Consider the following 21,075-nt stretch of genomic DNA (forward strand, 5'->3'; position numbering starts at 1 on the left):
CCCGACCTCGACGTATAAACACGCGACCTTGAGATCCACCCCACCCGTGGTCACACTGTGAAGCTGTGTCCAGCTGCTGCAGCCCGCAGGCACTGCGGCTACCGGAGCAGAGCGCAGCAGCCGCAGCCATGCACCGACACCATGGACATCATTGAGGGTCGGCGACCCCAGCCCATGGCCCCCTGCCTCCCTCCCCTGCCCTCACCCACTGCCAAGCCCTTCCCGGCCCCACGAGCTCCCCTCGTACATCCCACCCGGCTGGGGGACGCAGTCTCCTGCCTGTGCTCAGGGTATTGCCTAAAATCCCAGCTCCCTCCCCTTGATCTCCCGTGAAGGACACCTTGCCTGAGCTCACCCAGTCAGGGTGAAAATTGGAAAGAGGGTCTCAAATTTTGCAGGAACAAATCCCCAAGGAACCGCGTTACGACGACCCAGGTCCACACAGCTCCGTCCCCAAACCCTACGCCAGCTGTCCAGTAATTGCACTCTTATGTACAGGAAAAAGAAAGCTACAAAACAAAACAAAAATCAGTATTTTTCTTTTCGACGATTCACCCGCATTTGTCTGATAGTCGGACACATGCATGTCCTGCTGGCTTCGAGCGATGGTCACGCATGCAAGACTTCAGTCCGAGTTACAAGTTAGGGATCCTTTAGTGAGGAGAGTTTCCTTTGTGTCATTCATTTCTTGTCCTCTGCTCCTGAAACAAAGGAGAAAAAAAGAGAAGAAAAAGTATTGGTGAGGGTTCAAAAGCAAACCAGCTCCCTGTTTGTGTTATCAAGAGAGGCTGCTCCTGGGTTGAGCACAGAAGGGACCTGGGATCCCCTCTGCACAGAGCTGGCCCCGCCGCAGCCGCGGCAGCACGAGGAGGAGGATGCCAGTCCTGGGGTGAGGAAGGGCTCGGCACGCTCAGCCTGCAGGAGGGAGAAGGGATGAGTTGGATCCATGCAGGCAGGCACAGCGGGAAGGCGAGCGGGCAGGGATCCCTCGTTAGTGCTCCTAACGAGGGCATCAGGCAGCGGCGCAGAGAGGAGGAACCTCACCGCATCCCACCGCCGATCCCAAAGCCCCGTCTCTGCTGCAGCCAGATAGATGGGTACTGCTCCACGGGTGACACCACTTACACACACTCTATATAATATATTTACATCCATATATACCTCCAGAACAACTAGCAAGGACCAATCTACCCACTGCAGTCGCCATCCCAGCCCCAGGGCTGCCCTCCTCCCTTCTCCCACCCTGCTCATGGATGGCGTTGGACACAGAAGGTAACAGGCAACACATGGCCCAAAGGAAAGCTGCAGTGTTCAGCTTGAACTCGGTGTGGGCAGCCTTGAAATCCCTGCCAGAGCTTCACCCACACCAACCAGAGCCCCAGTTTTCAAGGAGTCAACAGCAGCATCCCTGAGTGCCCCAAGGCAGCAGCTCGGGGCTGGGAGAGACCCTGCCGGCAGCTCAGTCTGCCCAGAACAGGGTTTGTTGTTTTTTTTTTTTTTTCCTTAAAAAAAACACCCACGAGGCAGCACTTCCTGAGAAGAGTTACAAAAAAATCACTTATCATGAATCTTTCGACCGTATTTCTCTCTTTCATCGCCGCACGTATCACCAAACACATCTCGCAGAGGACCGCTGTTACTCCTGATAAATAGGGGTCCTGCCTGGGGTTACCAGCAAGGCTCCGCGCCCGCTGCCAGCCCTGGTGCTGACAAGCTTCCAGGGGAATTAATAAATAACAAGGGAGAGAGAGGGGGAAAAAAAAAAAACCCACACAACTTTTGTGCAACTTCTGCCAAAATTTCTTTCCAGCGCTGGCTGGAGAGCCCAGCCCTCGTGTGCTGAGATACAAACTGGCTGCTGCAAGGGCAGCATCCCTCTGGGCATCACCGCGGGCTTCAGAGCACAGCAGGGATGATGGGGACCACGCTGTACCACATCTCACTGCGACGATCACAGCTCATCTCCTCCGAGTTGCAGGAATGATGGGGCGGTCGCGATCCATCCGGATCCTGCCCCACACCGAGTTTCTCAGGGTCGTCACAGCCCTTCCACTCTTACAAACCTGCAACCCAACGACACGAGCTCATCTCCTACAAGACTTGCTCCTCACCAGCACAGACGAGGCTTTGGGGGAGGCTTTCCCTTATTGTTTCTGACTTTCCTCTTAACGGGTTCCTGTAAAAGGTGATGCTGGAGGGATGCAGGCTCCAGCTGCCAGCCCGGATCACTCCCTCCATCGAGGGAAACGCTGCAGCCCTGGTAGTACTGAAAATTGCACACCTCCCCACTGCACCAGGGCACCCTGAGCTTCAGCCAACACCCCAGGAGAAAGCCGAAAGGGAAACCCTCCTCCCATCCCCGTGCAATGCCAGGGCAGCAGCACCGAGCGCAGCAGAGCCGTGAGATCCCGTCTGGAGAGATCCCGACGATGGAAGGTGCGGTGCCGCTCGCCTCCAGAGCATCCCACGGCTCCAGCGAAGGACTTGGCCCACGGGGACGCATCCCTCCCCCGCGCCAGCACCCAGCCAAGGTAGCTCCGCGCAGAGATTACCCTACAAGGGCAGCCGCAGCCGCTCGCCCGGCTCTCTGCCGTGCCGGGGAGAGGGATCCCTGCCTCCTCCACAGGGAAGGCGGGCGGCTGCCGCGGCCCCTGCGCTCCCCGCGGGGGTTGGGGGCTGCCCTCGGCCCCAGGTGCAGGCGTGTGGGGCGAGCAGCTCCTCTGCGCTACGTGCTGGAGGATTTTTTGTGATGGGACGTGGAGATTTTGGTCCCTGCAGATTCCGGGCTGTCTCGGAGAGTCCCTGGCTGGCACTGGTAGGGAGCGTGACACACGTGTCACCGCACAGCCACCTCTGCCAGCTGCTCTCCTCTGGGAGGATGTTAAAAGCATAAAGCTGACACCGACTTTGCAGATAAGAGGCCAAATCTCCCTCGGCGGTGGAGATGCTCACCCGAGGGTGTGATCTCGCCTGACAGCAGCCGCGGCAGCAGGAGGCTGCAGAGCGTGGTGCTGCCCGCCAGGGAGGGGACAGGTACCCAGCGGCATGGCCACCACCTTGCAGCTCCCACAAAGTCACCCGGGGGCTGCCGTCCTCACCAGGCGTAAGGACAAACGGCTGCATAAACGCTAATCTGCCACAAAACACGCCAAGCCACTGCCTGTGCATCAGAGCTGCTGATTTTCAGGGACGCTGCTGCTGCCGGGGCAGCTGCGCAGCCACGCTGCAGAAAGCACTCGCTCCTTGACTTGCCCCTGCTTTCACCACGGCCCAGGTGAGACAGAATCACAGAATCAATGAGGTTGGAAGAGCTGTCTGGGATCATCGAGTCCAACCATTGCCCTGACACCACCATGTCAACTAGACCCTGGCACTAAGTGCCATGTCCAGTCTTTTCTTAAACCCCTCCAGAGATGGTGACTCCACCACCTCCCTGGGCAGCCCCTTCCAATGGCTAATGACCCTTGCTGAGAAAAAATGCTTCCTAATGTCCAACCTGAACCTCCCCTGGAGACACGGCAAAGCCCGAGCACCCAGGCAGGGCCTGCTGCTTAACGTGCTGAAAACAAGTGAGGACACCGCAGTGGGAACACCAACACCTGCAATGGGTTTGCTTCAAGACAGTGAAGATGAGGAGTCCCAGGGATGGTGCAGAAAGGCTGGACGGGAGCGAGGTGGCCGCGGCAGCGGGCTGACAGCGCACAGAGGGGCACGAGCACCAGGGTTATCTCAGTGTCCTGTCTGGATTTTGTACCTTTTGAGAACAACTCACAAAGGAGACTTCTTCAAGGTCTTGGCACAGATGCCTGGAAACCTTCCTCCTGCACGCCACAGGGCTCAGAAAGCAATACAACTCAATGTATAGAGGATGGCAAATATTAAAAATACCAGGGCAAGAGGTCCTTGAGGGTGGTCAGCCCTTGCGAGCCTGCCAGCATGTATCTGCGTGATGGACACCTGAGGGGGTCTTGGAGAACATCTCCAGAACATCTGCAGGTCCCACCAAGCCAACCCAGCTCAGCTGTGCAACTTGCATTGCATCCCAAAATGGAGAGAGCAGAAACCTCAGAGGGACCAGAGCTGGATGAAGGCAGCGATACACGCAAGGCATGCAAGATGAGGGGCTAGGAGTGAGCGGGATGATGGGGAATGTAAAGCACAGACCATGGTGAAAACTGAAGAGTCTCAGCTTTCTGCTGCTTCAAGGACAAGGAAAATCCAGCGTAATGGAAACACGACTTATCTAAATCTGATCAGATGAGAAAGTTTTCCATGCAAAACCTGAATCAGCAGAACTCACAGCTAGACATTTGCATCTCTCAACTGAACACCCTTGGCCATCCCTCAGTCTTTGGCCTCAGAGACCATCCCCAGGCTGGATGACCATCCCCAAACACTACCTTGCAGAGGCCAAGCGGTAGCCTGGCCCCTGGCCCAAACTGCCATGCAAACGGCCACTTCACTGGCTTTTTAGACCTTATTTTGAAGCAAAACATAGAGGCCAGTGTGGGAAAGGAGATCCTGTCTGGGCACGGGGTCCCTGGGCTCTGTTATCAGCTGATTTTCCAAGCCACGTTCACCCAGACATGGTCCAAGCAGGTCTCCACCACACACAAGCAAGCCTTTGGAGGAAGCACGGGAATACGGCATTCGGGGATGAGACACGTAAGAAAGCCAACCCGAGCTCTGGAGTCCTGCAGGTTTTCAGCTGGTGCTCTCTGCTCCATGTGTGTCTTACTGTCCTGAGAATGCCTGGTAAAAAAATCACAATACCGCATTTAAAAGTGGCTTTTTGAGGTTTTTTTGTTTGCTTTTCAAAGCCTGGAGGAATTAGGAAGATGCAGGATTTCAATTATTTCTTTCAAATGTGATGATTTAAGCATGATTTTGGCCCGTAGCTGTGATTGAATAGCTGCATGGGAAACCCTTGCTGGATGAGACACAGAGCGACCCGTGCGCATTAGCAGCATCGTGACCGCGGGGACGAGGACCTCAGAGGACCCGGCATGTCAGGAGCAGGGCATGGGAGGGGGAAACACTCTGAGCTGGTGTGATGGGACTCAAACGGATCACACGCCTGCCAGAAACCCTGCCGTGCTCAGAGCTGCGCTGGCAGAGCCGAAGAAAAGCCCTTCCTCCAACAGCGCTGAGCTTTTACAGAGAAATGCAAAGTGTGGGAGAAAGACAGACTCATCCCCAGATCGCAGATGGTGAAGCGAAGACCGAGGGCACGCATGGGATGCAACAGCCAAGAATTAAACCAGTTCTCCTACGCCCCAGCCCAGTGCTGTGCCATAAAATTGTTGCTACAGGCTTGTAATCGTAGATAAAACAGCCCCGGGGGATGCAAAGCACCTATCAGGCTGTTGAGAGATGCAATGATTAAATAAAAATAAGCTAGAAATGATTTCTATGTGGTCTGTAAAAACAGGAGCCCCTGCACCTCCGTTTCTCACCAAAGGCTTCACTGAGCCATCGCTGTGGTTACGCATCAGCTCGCCGCAGGAAGCTGACGTGAGCACCCCCGGCGATGGAGAGTGCAACCAGCTTGTGACCGTTCCCTGCTTGCAATAATCTCCCATCCTGTATTTCCAGCTTTCTGCATGGTTCTGCTCCATGAGAAACCAAACAGGGCTGTTACAATGCCCCAGATCCCACCCCGTCAGGGCTGGACACACCTGCCTTCAGCCCTGAATGGCAAGAGTGGCTTTGCACAGTTTTCCTGGGTCATTACTAAAGGGTGACGGACAAAGGAGGGTTTGCTAGGATGCTGGTTGCCTAAGGGGGGGAAAAAGGGTTTGAGCAAGGTGGTGCTGTGGAATGACATCCAGACCCCACTCGGGTTGCTCATCTGCCCCCCCAGGGCCACCACATCTTCCTCAGGCAAAGACAGCATCTCTCCTGCCCTTCTTCTCCCTGCCACCACTGTCAGGGCAAACACACCCTAAAAAATGAATAAAATCTGTTTGCCTGGAGAGGGGCCAGCCCCGTGGGATGCACAGCGGCTGCTTGGCAGCCACGGCCCCGCAGCCACTGCTGGGAGAACCTGCAGGTTCAACTCAGCACCAAGATACCACCCGCAGGAACATCTTTTGCAAGAAAGGAAAGAAAAGATGATATCATCTCTTTGGAGGGCTGCCTAAACACGGGCTGTGATTTACAGCACGCAGCCCAGGAGCACACGGGAACCCCTGCCCTGGGGTCACAGAAGCTGCTTCTCCTCTGCGTGTGCCACAGGACGGACCCTGAGAGGAGCTGGCCAAGAGCAAGCCCATTAAAAACAGCCAAGATAAGGGCAGCCATAAAGGGGTGGAAGATTGAGGGGAAAAAAAGGAAGGATTCCTGTTAGAAACAGTGTTTGATTTGTTTTGCGTTATAAGAGAAGGGATCCAGTTCCCAAAGGTCTGAGAGGAGCTGGATAAACACACGTGGCAGGTTTATCCAGTGCTCCAGCTCCTACGGGAGTATTTCAAGCAGAGGTAAGTATCAACTGCTCTGCCTGGCGTGGCACACGGCAAGGAAGGGGGTAGGAGAAAAAGTCCCTTTTTCACAGCGATGGTGGATGAACATGCAGGTGCAGACAGCACATAAGCAGAGGAGATGAGCGAGGTGTCCCAGAAGCCACCACGAACCCCAGGCAAAGTGCCACGGAACAAACATAACGCAGCGTGCTGCAGACCATGCTCACCATCCAGGTGGTTGCGGGAAAGGTACTTGAGTCCTTCGTCCAGCAGGATAACAGGCAGGGAGATTTTCATTACAACCACCCACTGTGGCCAGCTCAGGGGGGTTACCTGGAAGATGAGCTGCAAGGTGGAAAGGATTGGACACGTCAGTAGGGAAGGAGGTGGGATGTTTTTGTTTGTTTTAAAGGTCAACTCGTTGTATGGCACAGGTTGAGAAAGGGTCACCCCAGGTACAAGGAGGGAGGATCCAGACAGCCCAAAAAGCAGGATTTCTTCAAGGTCTGTCATGATCCCAAGGTGGCTCTTGGCCAAGATGAGTCAAAAATTATGTCCCCTTACGTCCTGCAGATGGGGAAAGTGAGACACCAGCGAGGACTGTAAGTTCATGTGCTCACAGGCACTTAGCAGGGGTCAAGGGACAATGTAACCTCCTGGGCACAGTGACCCACTCCATCTTAAGCACCCTTAGGTATCAACAGGAGGCATCACCAGCCTTGAACTGCAAAGGGTGGTGATGCTTCCAAAAGGGACTGAACCACCTTCTGGAGATATCTACACCCTTTGCATTGCCTATAAGGAGAGCTTCTGACTTAAGTAAAGGCTCGTTTGGGCAGAGTGACTCCTGGTCCCCATGTTGGTTCAAGTCACAGGACCTGGTCCTGAGGGCACATGCTGGGGACAACCATCCCAGAAGCTTCCAGACCCAAAGATTGCACCAGGGGATGTCCTTGCCCATGGGACGAGACCCCTGGGCTGCGTGCGGAGGTGGCAGAAGGCACTCACAGGCATGGGCTTGACATAGAGGATGAGGAAGTGCAGAGCCATGGACATGACAATGGCCCCCAGCAGCCAGATGTTGAGCCATGGTGGCATCCGCAGCAGCGACTGGTTCTCAGAGACACTGCAAAAGCGAGAGGACAGCGTTAGCCCCAATAACCTCCTGCTCCGTGCACCTGCCCAAGCTGGGGGTTCCCACTCCTCTCCAAGGTGCAGGGCTGTAGGTGCCATAGCCCTTCTCTTCCAGATGGTTTAGCTTCAGGCTTTGCCACAGTTCGGATCTGGACACCCATCACAACGCAATCAGCCACGCGTGGATTAGGACTGGTTGTTAACAAGGCCAAAATGCTAATGGATGCGGATCCAGTCCTTCCTCCACCACTACCGACAGCAGCACCCTGGCTTGGAGGAGCTTATTTATGGCATCCCCCTACGAGGATGCTCCAAATGGCTCTACTGAGTCAAAGCAAAGCCCTCAGCCCACCAACGGATGCTCAAGGAGATCCTACACGTAATCAGTCACACGGAGAGCACACAGAGCAATCCTGTGGCCACCTCACCTGTTCAGAGCATTGCACATTTCGATTGTCACCAGCACAGACAGAGCCATCGTGGTTGGGTATCGGGACTCGAAGATCTCACAGTCGATTCCTTCAAAGATGGGGTTGTCCTCAGTGCACCTCATGAAGTTCCTCTGTCGGCACAGCAAACCGCTGGTAAATACACGGCAGAGCAGCAGTGTAGGAACGGCAGGAAAGAGGAGGAAGAGGTCGACTGGTTGGGGGCATATGGTGAACCTTGATTATTAGGGGTGCTGTTAAACATCCCACAGTTCAGAACAACCGATACAGCTGTCTAAAGTCACCCAGCTTCTGCTGCAGTTGGGGCTTTGGGCAGTTATGGCTGGATAGTGGCTTCGAGATTTTCATGCGCAGTTAATAAGGTGTTTGAGCACACACGCATCTCCACCAAGACCACATCTTCCATCGCATGTGACATTGGGGTGCGATGGTACCCGCCTCCCCATCACCTTGTTCAGACCTACAGTAATGTAAAAATCGATCCCTTTCAATGTGGGATCAGGTACACGAGCTACTTTCAGCTTCTTTGGATCAAGTGGGTTGCAGGCAGAAGCAAGGCTGGAAACATGAGCCTGAGGGAGAGAATTTGCTTTTCTTTTTAAATTAGTGTCTTCTTCACCCGTAACTTGGGAACACTACAATAACCACAGAAGAAAAGTAGAGGGAAGACCCCAACACCTGAATCCACGCCCTCACCCACCGGTTCAACACCTCGTCCCGTTCCCCTCCCGACTCACCAGCTGATGGAAGGAGACCTGCGGTCCCTCGGCGTCGTACAAGAACCACCAGGTCGCTGCACCCACCGTGGCCAGGCCCACGTACACTGCAGCCGAGAGAGACACCCTTACCCCCAGCACTCAGCAAGGGGTCCCCTACCCCATGGCACCCCATGCCCATCCTCTGCCCACTGGTGCCCGTGGGGGCTCACCTCCGATGGCCAGGTAGCGGAAGAAGAGCCAGCCACTGATGAGAGGCTCCTTGGGGTTGCGGGGCAGCTTGTCCATGATATCGAGGTCGGGGGGGTTGAAGCCCAGCGCGGTGGCCGGCAGCCCGTCCGTCACCAGGTTCACCCACAGCAGCTGCACAGGGATGAGGGCCTCGGGCAAGCCCAGGATGGCTGTCAGGAAGATGCTGCAGGGAAAAACCCGGAGATGCCGAATTAGATGAGCTCCAGGGCAGCCAGAGAAAGTGTCTGTGTGGTGCAAGGGGAGAGCAAGCAGGCACCCTGGTTCCAGATACCCCAAACTGAATTCACCCAAAGTCCTGCTGATGAACGTGCAAGCCCCTGAGTCAGGAACCTGAAGTCCAACACTGAATTTGCCACGAAAATTTGGTCCTGTTGCTATTGAAATTTGCTTTGCAGTTGAAACCCAACCACTGACATCCCCACGGCCCTGTTGGTTCCCATTCGCAGCACAAACATCCCTGCTGAAATGCTAGGGCAAAGGATGCCCAAGAGATCCCAAGGCTGTGCCCACGTTGCTGAGGACAGCACCAGTTTACTGGGAAGGATGGCCAGGGACAGGGAAAGCTGCCCAGGACCTGATGCAAAATGCATCGGCGCAACCTGGTGACAACAACCTGTGCAGAAATACCTGCACCCCTCTTAGATGCTGGCATGGGCTTAAACAGGCAACGCATCAACCAAACAGCTCCTGGGCGGTGGTGGGTTTATAAAACCACAAAAGAAAAATCCCCCTCTCCCTGGGGGACAACGCAGAGCTGCCCGGTTTGGTACCCGGGGTTGTAACTTTGGGCACCACATGCTGCCAGGGGCAGGGGACACGACCAAGTCACCTGCCCCAGGGGACACATCCAACGCTCCCTCCCCAGCATGGTGCCCGGTGCGGGGGGCTCTCACCAAACGACCTCCCCGACGTTGGAGGAGATGAGATAGCGGATGAACTGCTTCATGTTGTTGTAAATGGCCCTGCCCTCCTCGACGGCCGACACGATGGTGGAGAAATTGTCGTCAGAGAGAACCATCTCGGCGGCCGACTTGGCGACGGCCGTGCCCGACCCCATGGCGATGCCAATCTCGGCTTTCTTCAGAGCTGGGGCATCGTTGACACCATCGCCTGTCTGCACGAAGCCATGATTAACGGGGTGCAAGGGATTGGGCTGGGAGGAGAGGAGGGGACCGGGGGCTGGTGGGACATCCCGGGGGACTTACCATGGCAGTAATCTCATGGAAGGACTGGAGGTACTCGACAATGCGGGACTTGTGCGCCGGCTCCACGCGGGCGAAGCACCGGGCACCACGGCACGCCTGCCGCTGCGCCTCGGGGGGCAGCTCGTCGAACTCCCGGCCCGTGTAGGCTTTGCCAGCCACATCCTCGCTCTCCGAGAAGATGCCGATCCTGCGGCAGATGGCCACCGCCGTGCCCTTGTTGTCGCCGGTGATCATGATGACGCGGATGCCGGCTTTGCGGCACATCTCGATGGAGGAGGTGACCTCCTTGCGGGGAGGGTCCAGCATCCCCACGCAGCCCACGAAGGTCAGGTTGTTCTGGGGAGGGGGATGACACATCCCCAGATCCACATTAAGCCCTGGGGATGCAGCTGCTTCCCTCCCCGTCGTGAAACCACCCTGGCCACGGGGATTTCCCCTGGGAGGAAATTTTCAGTAGGTTTCCGACCGTGAACCCCATGGATGCACCCTACAGCCCCACTACCATGGGATGTTCCCATCCCCTCTGCTGCTCCTCACACCTTTCCACTTTGCTTCCCTCCTCCCTGTCCCTCTTGGTGGTCCCTGGACCTCTCTTGGTGGTCACCCCACAGGGATGGATGCCCAGTGGGACGGGGCTGTCGGCCCTGCTGTGTGCAGCTCTGCACCAGGGTTTGCAGAGGAAGAGCTGAGCCATTGCACTGCCCGCGGAGAAACCAGGGAGAAAATACTGCTGAGGCAGCTGGAAGAGTGGGGGGAAACTTTAAGAATAAGGAAAAAAGCTCCTGGAGAAAGCAGCCCCCGGTGCCGTACCTCATAGTGCACGAAGGCGGCGGAGTCGTGCAGCTGCATGGTCTCCCTGCGGACAGGCGCGTCGTGGGTGGCCAGGGCCAGGCAGCGCAGCGTGTCGATGCCCATGCCCCAGTCCCGGATCCTGCCCAGGATCTTCTCCCGCACCGGGGCCGTCAGCGGGACCCTGGCCGTGCCCACGCGGACGTGGGTGCAGCGCTCAATCACGCTTTCTGGGGCACCCTGCGGAGGAGCGGAGGGCTTAGGGGATGAACTTGGAGGATGAGCATCTCTTGCCAGCACCGAAGGAAGTGCCGGAGGGAGGGAAGGCACCAAGTTTGGGCAAAGGAGAAGGGAATCTCCCCCAAACTCCAGCCTGCCCGCCCCGGCACGCGGCTCAGCACGCTCAATGGCACCGTGGACAGGAAGGATGAACCCACGTCAGGTCACCAGACAGCAGGACCTGCTCTGTGGGGGATCTGCCTGACTCCTGCAAAACCTACACGTCTGCCCAAGATACCCCTGCACCGCAGATCCCCCCTCAGGCCTGGAGGGAATTGGGGCTGTAAATCTCTGCTGAAAAAGCACGCTGCCTGCGGGATGCTCAGCGGCTGCTTGTGATGCCTTTGCATTTTGGGAAAACACGTCCTTTAGCGTCACAGCATCTCTCCCCATCTCTTCTGACCTTACAAAGGACCCCCAACGTTGCTTTTTTATATAAAACTTGCAAACCTTCTATTGCTCTTCTTAAAAAAGCTCACCCAGGACTGCCAGGGCCACAGATGCCGTGGCTCCAGAGGGTCCTGACCCGACCTGAGGACAGAGTTCACCCACCCAGAAGATCTCCCAGTGGGAACAACAATATACAAATCTTCTCAGAGCCAGCGGGGTGAAATTCTTGCCGCTTCTCTTCTCTTGGGAAGAAAATGCCCGTTAAAGCACTATTTTATTTCTGGTTACAGTGGAAGGCTGGGCATCACCGTTTGGGCATCGCTGGTGTCTGGAGGGTCCAAGCCTTTAACAAAGGCAAGTGCCCCCGTTCTGCACAGGGGCAGTTCCCCTCCAGCCCCAGCACACTCAGTGCCTTTTCCTCCCTCTGAATCATTTCACCTCCTTTTTCTTTTTTCTGCAAAGACTCACCTCCTCCCTGCCCACCCCAGCCTACCTGCTGGCTCCTGGACCCCCAGGCAGCTAAGGGAGGAGCCAAACTGCACAGCATTGCTGCCCGCTGCAGTAAGGGCCACATCCTGCTGGGGCGTGCATGGGGAAGGGCGATCCTGCAGGGTGCTGAGGACCTTCTCCCCTACCTTGACGAACATCTTGCTGCCGGCAGAGTTGTGGCCAGGGCCGGTGGGTGTGCAGTACACCGACATGGACTTGCGGTCGCGGGAGAACTCCAGGGTGCACTCCTTCCTCATCAGCTGCTTGATCACCTGTGGGGACAGCGCGGGGCTGAGCAGGGACACAGCAGCCTTGGCTAACAGCCCTGCCGAGCCGGCACAGCGCCGGGGATGGGGGGAGAAAGGCAAACACAGGAGCCAGGAGGGATGGGACAGTGCAAAAAGCAGCAGGAGCTTTCCCTACACAATTCCTGCGGAGAATTTGAACCCCCCAACTACAGCATTGCTGCCCAGCCCACAGCACATGCCAGCGTGTGCCAGACGGTTATTTTACTGACCCCACACGGGATGCCAAACAGCTGCTGTAGCCCACGATAAAGCCCCATTTGCCAGAGAGGAGGGGGAGAAATTCACCCCGTTGGGCTCCAGCTGCGCTGCAGGAAGGTGGAATCGCATCCCGCTCAGTACAGCCGAGGAGTTTGCCCCAATCCTGCACCCGCAGAGGCCAGTGGGAGCACCAACATCACCTGAGGCTGGACTGGTTCCCATCAGATTAACCACCTCTGCAGCTGAGACACTAATTGGGCTCATTTCAGGACATGTTAACTACCCCGAGGACTGCCAGTGAGGCAGGAATGATCGCTCACTCCAACAGTACCTGCAGGTTTGCAGGGCGAGGGCCAGCGCACGGACCCTCGGGCAGTGCCTGCAGACAGGCTCCTGCACGCCAATACCCCAAAACTCCACCACAAACCAGGCTCTCCTATTGCTACTAATTAATAATTGAAGGAGCCAAACACCCAGCAAGACAGCAGCCAGTCCTCCTCGGGCCGGATCCCCCTCTCCCACACCCACATCAACATCACGGTGGCTGAGCCCGGCTCCTGGGAGGACATGTCCTGTCCCAAAAAACCATTTAATGAGCAGGGGGCACCTGGGGCTGACCTAAAGTATCTTCCAGAGAGGGCAGCAGGGATGTCGATGCCAGTCTTGCTCAACAGAGTCGTTGCAGGGCTCAACCACTTATTTGATTATTTTTTGTTGCCAGGAGGGTGCCGAATGTGACGGGGACACAACCAGCTTTTTGCACAGGGCTTTTACACCAACTTAAATCTAAATAAATCAGCAAAGGGGGCAAAGGAAAAGAAAACCTCCTTTTGTGGTAAAACTTTGCAAGTTCAAAGTTAAAAGGATGCTCCTACTGCAGCGAAACTGCCCGCAGGAGCTGGGGAGGAGGAGAGTCGTGCAAAAGGGATTTGCCCGTGCAAAACACAGGCACATCTGTGGATACACCAGGCAAACACCAAGCGGCTCTTGGAGGCCAAAGCCAGCACAGGGTATGAGCGCAGTGACTACACGCAGGCGGGAAGTGTTGTGCCCACAAAAGCAGTGCTGTCCCCACCGGGCATTGCTCAGCGCAGCACGGGAGCAGCCAGCCACTGCGGAGACCCCCGAATCCCCTGGAGACTTCAAAACACAGAGAGACTAGAGGCAAAATTAAGAAGTAGTGAAGAAATGCTGCCAGGAAGGGTTTTTTGTCCCCGCTTAAACTCAAGAGTAAGGAGAGCAGCACCGGTGACCGAAGCCAGCCTGGCATCCGAGTGGGAGGGCAGTGATGGGCACGCGTAACGCAGCAGCTGCCGGACTGATGGATGGCTGGGAAATCCCATTCCCCTTATCAGTAAGGAGTCAGGGGATTTATTGCGACGTGCTCGGACCTATCTGGGGAAGAAACGCCAGAACAGAGGGCCCTTCCTTTCAGCTATTAAAAGATCTAACGGCACGATAGCAAAGCTGAGTAAATCCAGATGTGAAATAAAGTGTGTTTTCACCAAGAGGACAGGGAGACACTGGAGAGCCAGAGTAGCAGGGGAATAGCCAGCACGGGGTATTTTCACATCAGAAATAGATGTTTCCGAAGAGCAAACCTTGCTCAGGCTCTGGGGAACGGGGTTTGCTCCCCGCCATGGAGGACGGCTGCTCAGGGCAACCCAGGAGCCTAAAGATTTGCTGCGGAGCTACAAAACTACAGAGCTCCTTGTCTGCAGCTGGAGCTTCTGGACATCACCGAGGGGTCTGTCCCAGCTGAGCAGGGACTGGGCTGAGTCTGACCCTGGGGGATCACCCACTCTGTTAGTCCCCGCAGCCCCAGTATCAGCCCCCCAGGGCCATTGCACTACCTGCTCCAAACACAGCTCAGCCCACTGCAAGCCAGGAAATTGCATCCTTGTGGCAGATCAGTCCCTTAGGTCATCACAAGCCGTTATTGCTCAAGTAACAGTCGTCCCAAAGCCCTCCTCTCCCTCCCGTCTCCTGGCACCGGAGCACCCAGGGGCCTCCCCCCACTCACTGAATTGCAGGCGTTGGCTCGCTCCACCTTGGACAGTTTGCTGGTGTCAGTGTTGAAGACGTTCATCTTCTCCACCAGGCACGTCAGGGCTGTTTCAGTGGCTTCCCCCACCTTCTCATAGACTTTTTTGGACTAGAGGACAGAAAAAAAAAAAAAAAGGAGTTTAAGCTTTAGAGCACATCCTCTGCCTGCTGCTCCGACCGAGGATGCTGTACCACTGCACCAACCCAGGGCTCCCAGAGCATCGCCCTTGGATGGGTTGAAGCTCAGGGCAGGGGATCCCAAGGGACAAACCTCTGCTGCAAAGGGGCCCACAGCGAAGGGAAGAGCATGGCTGGTGCCCCCCACCGCCCCGGTGCCCCCCGCACCTCGTTGTAGTCCAGCGAGGAGTCGTTGCAGAGGGCGCAGATGGTGGCCAGCTCCACCAGCCCGTCGTACTGCCCGCACTGCACCGGCTGCTCGTCCTTCAGGCTGCGGGGAGAAAGCAACCCCCCAAAGCCTTACACTTCACCAGCTTACACGTTCAAATAAGACTTAGCTTCTCCTATACATCCCTTGTAAAATTTTCTGAAAAGAGGGAGAAAGAGCCCAGTTAAAGCCCTGGGCTTGGTGATTAACACTTGGGTTCACATTTTGTGCTTTACCAAACGGGGCAGGACCATTTGCAAATAAAATATCACAGGAGGCAAAAAAATCTCTGGAAGCGGCCCAGAATAAAGAAGGCTGCAGAAGAGCTCAAAAGAGCATTGGACCTGAAAGCAGGGGCTGCCAAAAGGCTGATTATGACGATGATGGATGAGAAAAGGGGCAAAGAGATGCAAGTTAATGTCCACTCACCCAGGGTTTCCCAGCTGCTGGGGATCCAGAAGACATTAACTTGCATTTTTGCCCCTTTTCTCATCCATCATCTTCATAATCAGCCTTTTGGCAGCCCCCGCTTTCAGGTCCAACGCTCTTTCGAGCTCCTCTGCAACCCTCTTGGGTCCTGTAGGACCAGCAGCAAGTCCCTTCTCCTCCCTGTGATGCTGCTTCGTGCTCTGGAGAGCCGGAGGGCACCCAAGGGAGCGTTTAAGAGCTGCAGACAAATTTAACAACTGCATTGCTGAGGCTGTTCCTAAGCAAGCGGTGAACTGTGGCCTTTGCTTCCTAAATAGCAGCTCTTTGCTACATAAAGGAGCACAAACGTGGCTGGAAAGGAGCAGCCCTGAACACACCAGGGAAGCCGGACGCTGCTTCTCGCCCAGCAGCAGAAACAGCAGCGGTGGTTTTCAGGGGAAATAAAAAAATTATCCTGGTTCCAGGAGAGGCAACTGCAGGTTAGAGCTGTATAAACCCAGCCGGTCATCTGCTGGCTGGAAAAATAATTTGTCAGGCATTTATTAGGATCAGTTTATTCCACTGCTGCTTCCCAATGGAAAGAACATTTTGGAGCCCTTGTTACAGCTCAGGAGCGGAAAACAGGGAGCGGCCAAGAAAATCTGAAAAATCCCTTTGCTGAGGAACAAGAAGCTGCGCGGGGCTGCGAGCGGGCAGGGGCTGGGCTGCCTCTGCCCAGAGGATGCTGCCCAGCCCCGGGCCCACAGGCAGGGGGAAGGCAGCGGTGGAGGAGGGAGCCTGCAGACACTCCGGGTTGGGCTTTGATGTTTGGGAAGGTGGAAATAGCCGGGATGGCTTTGGCAGCGTGTGATCCCCTGGAGAGAGCTGGGAAGGGATGGGGGGGTTTGTCCCCATCGGTGTCAGCAAAGGCGCTGCTGGGTGGGTGCTGCGTGGGGACGTGAGCAAACCCAGGGTCAGGCACGTAATATCCCCCACGCTGAGGCCAGGTTAAAGCAAAACGAGCATTTCAGTCCCACCATCCGGGGGAATGGCGGAGGGGTTTCTCTCCGTGACACCTAAGCGAGCCCTTGCACCCCCCTCAGTGTGCAAAGGCGAGCACGGGGCTGAAGCCAAACTCAAAATAACATGAATTGCTGCAGACTGACACAGAGCCTCCCCTGCAGGCAGTCCCTGGAGAAGAGGGGACATTGCAGCTCCAGAAGTTAGCAGCCACGAGTTCAGCCCCTCAGTCCTCCCCATTTAATTGAAGCACACTGATTGATACGAGCTTATGACCTGGCTCACTTTTTAATGGAGATTCCTAGCCAAAGACCAAATTTGCTCTATAAATATTCATGAAATTAAGTCTGAGGCTGGGATGAATTATAGTCGCTCCACAGATGAGCAGAAGGGACCGCAGGGAAGAACGTGCCCGGGATCACACACCAAACCGAAGGGGAGCGCAGAGCACTCCAACCACCAGCTGAGCTCCTCATCTTCCTCCTTCCCAGACCTTCCCCACGCTGGGGAGCATCACCTCCCTTCCAAGGAGGGGGAATCAACAAACACAACAGCAGAAAACCCCACGTACATAAGAATGCAGCAGAGAAAAGCCCGGGCTCCACTCCCCGCCATCCGACGCTGGCAAGCCCAATGCAGCCAAACCCCAGCACCCAGCAGGTATCTCCACAGGCAGGGCGCAGTGTGAAAAACCTCCCTTTCTCTCCAGCTCGCAAGGTGAGCCTGGGGTCCCCCAGCCATGGCCACGAGCTGGACCCTCCTGCCACCCCCCGACCACGCTGCCAGCCCAGGGCCACCCCGTGTCACCCCCGAAGCGGAGGGGGCCCGCACTCACATCTGTCCCTCGGGAGCGTAGGTGGAGCCGGTGATGCTGAACTCGTGCAGGCTGCACTGGGCGCCCTCCACCTTCTCCATGATGAACATCTGCAAGGGGGAAAGATGGAGACAGAGCATTAGGCAGCGATTTTTGGTACAACCCATGTGCCCAGCCTGGAGACCCTCCAGCCAGCACCGTCCCAGTGATGGCCCCGCCACACTGGGCTCGGCCTCCTCCCTGGTCGCCCATTGCTCCTGGCCATCCCCAAATCCTTCCAGCTCTCCCCTGCCTTTTTCATGTTCGCCTCCTCCAGCTCTTTCTTTCCATCGGAGAGGAGCGATGCCGAGCCAGTTCCTAAGAAGCTGCCTGTGTTTTTCTTGGAGCAGACAAGGAGCCAGGTCCGTGTTTCCGCTCCTGCCCTGGCCGTCCTGGAAAGCCTCTGCAGGGCAGGATCTGACCAGCCAGGAGCTGCGGGAAGGGGCTGCCCCCGACGCCCCTTTCCAGCCCTTTTCCAGCCAGCTCTCGGCCACCAGCTCGCCTGCCGTGTTACTGGGATCGCAGCTCGGCTCCAGGCACCGGCAGCTCGGTAATAAAGCCCCGGGGAACATCAAAAGTCCCACATGCTCTATTCGCAGTGATTTTTGCCTTTCAAACTCCTTCCAGCTTCTCTCTTGCTGCTATAGTGAGAGCAACAAAACCAAAAAAAATGAAAATACAGCAAAATCTCCCCAAGGTCTCCCAGTCCCCCCTTGCACAGCCCACTCTTCGGGACAGCCTCAGCAGCGCTCGAGTCCAGCCAGGGCGACAGTTCGGCCATGCTCATTTCTGCTTAATCATTATTTATGACCCACACCGAAGCCAAAAAGTAACATAATAAATAAATAAAGAAAACTGGCTTGACAAATGCGTTTCCTCAGCCGGGACTGCCTGCGGGGAGCAGCCAGGAGGGAGGATGGCTGCAGGAAAGTGATGCTCTCCTCAGCTCCATGAACCTGCTCAGCAGCTCCAGAAAGGGGGTGTGGGGGCAAATGTCCCCCTCCACCCTGTCTCAAATAATTTATTTTCCCTATTTATTTTCCTCTATTAATTTGAGATATTTCCCCAGAGAGGGAAGCAATAGATGTTGGAGAAATTGGGAGGCATCGCTCAGCACCAGAGATGCAACGGCTCTGGGTACCATCCATTCCTCACCCCTCCACGCTTCCTCTGGCAACTAACAAAGGTTAATTAACTATTAATTATTGTTAATATTACAAGGACACCTTAGCAGTGCAGCTGCCTTGGCTGGTGGGTGTGAGACCTGCTCACACAGCCCGGTATCCCCAGGCGCAGGCTTAGGGCCAAGCCAAGCAGAAAAGGTCAAGCTCAGGGAAGCACGTTCATGGCAGGTTTAGCACCAGGACACCTCGGTGGGTTTTCTCACCTCCTGGTTTTACAGGTTTGGGCAAACCAAAGCAGGAGGTTCAAAGCGTATGTCTATTTGCAGATACCCCATTTGCTGGGCTATTGCCCTCAGCTCCTTTCCCAGAGCCCATCCTAAGGGTCCCTCAGCATCTCTGAAGGGTTTAGAGAAAATCAAGAACCAAAGGGTTGCAGAAGAGACTCAGGACATTATTCTGGGCCCTCCGTCGAGGCACCGAGCTCCTCTGGCAGGAGGTGCAGACACTAACGCATGAAGAACCTCAAGAAAAAGAGCCAAAACACATCCTATCATCTCCTTCAGCTACTGAATCACCCTGAGATGACGGACTCCAGGAACAGAGGTGAAGCGTGGCTGAAATTCCCAAAGCAGAGGCTTCTGCAACGCCAGAAGGGACCTTTGAAGGGTGAGCATCCTTCATCCCTTTTTGAGATGTCCAATGCCACTGGCCTTCCAGAAACCCAAAATCTCCTGGTCCCTTCAGAAAATGGACTCCTGTGCTCAGAAACACTGACCAGACTCTCATTTATTAAAAAAATCTGAAAGCATCCACCCCAGCCACCGGTGGTTTTGCCTGATACGGGCTTGTTTGTTTTCAAACGCTCATGGCTACAAAACAATTGCTGCTTTCACAACAGCAACTTTCTTATTAAAAAAGGGAAAGAAAAAAAAAAAAAATCACTCCAGGCCCTTTATTTTTCCACGTCTATTTCAAAAGGTGCTGCGTAACTCTCAGCAACCAGAGGCGATAGCAAATTTCCTGCCTGTGTGACTGGCAGAGCGAGGGGGCGGCCGGGGCATCGCGAAGGTGTTTGCGGGTTTTTTGGCATGATGTTTCGGCAGATTGCCAGGCTGAGAAGGGGGCAGGTTTGCAGGCAGTGGGAACGGTCCCAAGGAAATAGCTGTGTCTTAACCCGTAAAGTAAGGTTACTGTCCTGAAAATAATAAAAAATGATAACAGGAGCAATAGAAGGAGGTGGCAAAGCTGCACACCACGGCTTGGCTGGGCGGTGTGGGGAGGCTGCCAAGGAGGGATGCTCGCAGAGGGGCTGCCTGACCCCCTGCACGGCCACGGTGAGCACCAGCTCCAGCATCCAGCAAGGGGAACCCAGCCAGCACCCCCCAGGGCTTCCCCCTGCTCACTCTCTGCCCTTAACCCTTTCAAAACCATGCCACCAATTTGGGGGTTTACTGCAACAAGGAGAGGGAAAGGAAAACTTTACTACGTGCTTACGAAGAGCGCACCCTGCTCCAAAAGGGTTTCAGCCATCGCTCCTCCTGCCCAACAGATCTTGCCTGGCCCCAGACGCTGCCAGCACGTATTTTTAGAAAGCAAAGGGCACTCACAGATGCACCATCACAGAGCAGCATGGCTGCAGGCTTGCCGGGAAGAGAGATGTGAAGGATACAGATCCACAGTTCTGTATTTTCTCTAATATCTTTAAAAAACTACTCGTCAAAAGGCAGACAAGACAGGATTGCTGTCTGGAACAGCAAGAGGCTATAATCATCAGTCATTTACCCATTGATCAGCCCATGGATCAGCAGCGTTTTCCTCCTATGTTGGAAGCAGCCCCGGCCGATGGGCGCCCACAGCCCCCGGGAAAGCCCCAGCCAGGTCTCCCGTTAATTAGTGACTGGTTTAGACAGACAAAACTGCCAAATCGAGGCACAGTGACCTGCAGATCAGCGCAAACAGCGCCTGCACAGCTCCTGCACCGGGGACAGGAGTTTGCACGTCCAGGCTCTACTACAAGGTTTATTGACAATAAACCGCTTTCTGCCGTTGTCCCCCAAAACACCAGCCAGCTCGGAGACAGCCAGACGTCACCAGCCACCCCCCTCTTCCCCTGGGCATGGGGCACCAGCATCTCCCCCCTCCAGCCCCGTCCTGCTCTGCCCCACGCAGCAGCAGTGCCGAGTCTGCACGGCCACACTCATGTCTCCACTTCAGGTCCCGACTTTCAAACGCCACCCTCGTGCTCCTGGAAAATTAAGTCACGGCGCGTAAAAGGGTGCCACAACTTTTAGGGGACTGGTTTAAACGTGCCAGAGCAGAGCTGCAATGCCTCTCTGCCCCCTTCTCCCCCTACCAGACTCTCATCGCTCCCAGCCGCACGGTTATTTGACGGCTGGGAGAAGGCTCTCCCAGCACTGTGCGCTGGGCAAGGTGGTGGTCTCGGAGACCCCCAGACGACCGTAAGGTGAGCGACACGAACCACAGGTTTAACTTGATTTACTAAGTGGGTTTGCGGCTTTATTGCCACATTATAGACTCGAGGCCAAAGCAAAAGCACCAAACTCGGCCA

The 21,075-nt window shown here is 55.6% G+C and overlaps 1 protein-coding gene across 1 annotated transcript in view; it reads right to left on the reverse strand.

The window, feature by feature from the left end:
* Positions 1-262: 262 nt before the first annotated feature.
* ATP2A3 (ATPase sarcoplasmic/endoplasmic reticulum Ca2+ transporting 3) overlaps positions 263-21,075 on the reverse strand; it is a 50,690-nt gene continuing 29,877 nt past the window's right edge. Inside the window, 15 exon segments of the mRNA XM_068415426.1 lie at positions 263-701; positions 4,680-4,724; positions 4,727-4,752; positions 6,689-6,806; positions 7,470-7,587; positions 8,024-8,157; positions 8,782-8,867; positions 8,973-9,175; positions 9,906-10,126; positions 10,218-10,553; positions 11,028-11,246; positions 12,311-12,436; positions 14,694-14,825; positions 15,062-15,164; positions 17,365-17,453. Coding sequence (XP_068271527.1) covers positions 678-701; positions 4,680-4,724; positions 4,727-4,752; positions 6,689-6,806; positions 7,470-7,587; positions 8,024-8,157; positions 8,782-8,867; positions 8,973-9,175; positions 9,906-10,126; positions 10,218-10,553; positions 11,028-11,246; positions 12,311-12,436; positions 14,694-14,825; positions 15,062-15,164; positions 17,365-17,453 — 1,980 coding nt within the window. The 3' untranslated portion in view covers positions 263-677.

Source organism: Nyctibius grandis, chromosome 18, assembly GCF_013368605.1.
Source record: "Nyctibius grandis isolate bNycGra1 chromosome 18, bNycGra1.pri, whole genome shotgun sequence".
Classification (NCBI taxonomy): domain Eukaryota; kingdom Metazoa; phylum Chordata; class Aves; order Nyctibiiformes; family Nyctibiidae; genus Nyctibius; species Nyctibius grandis.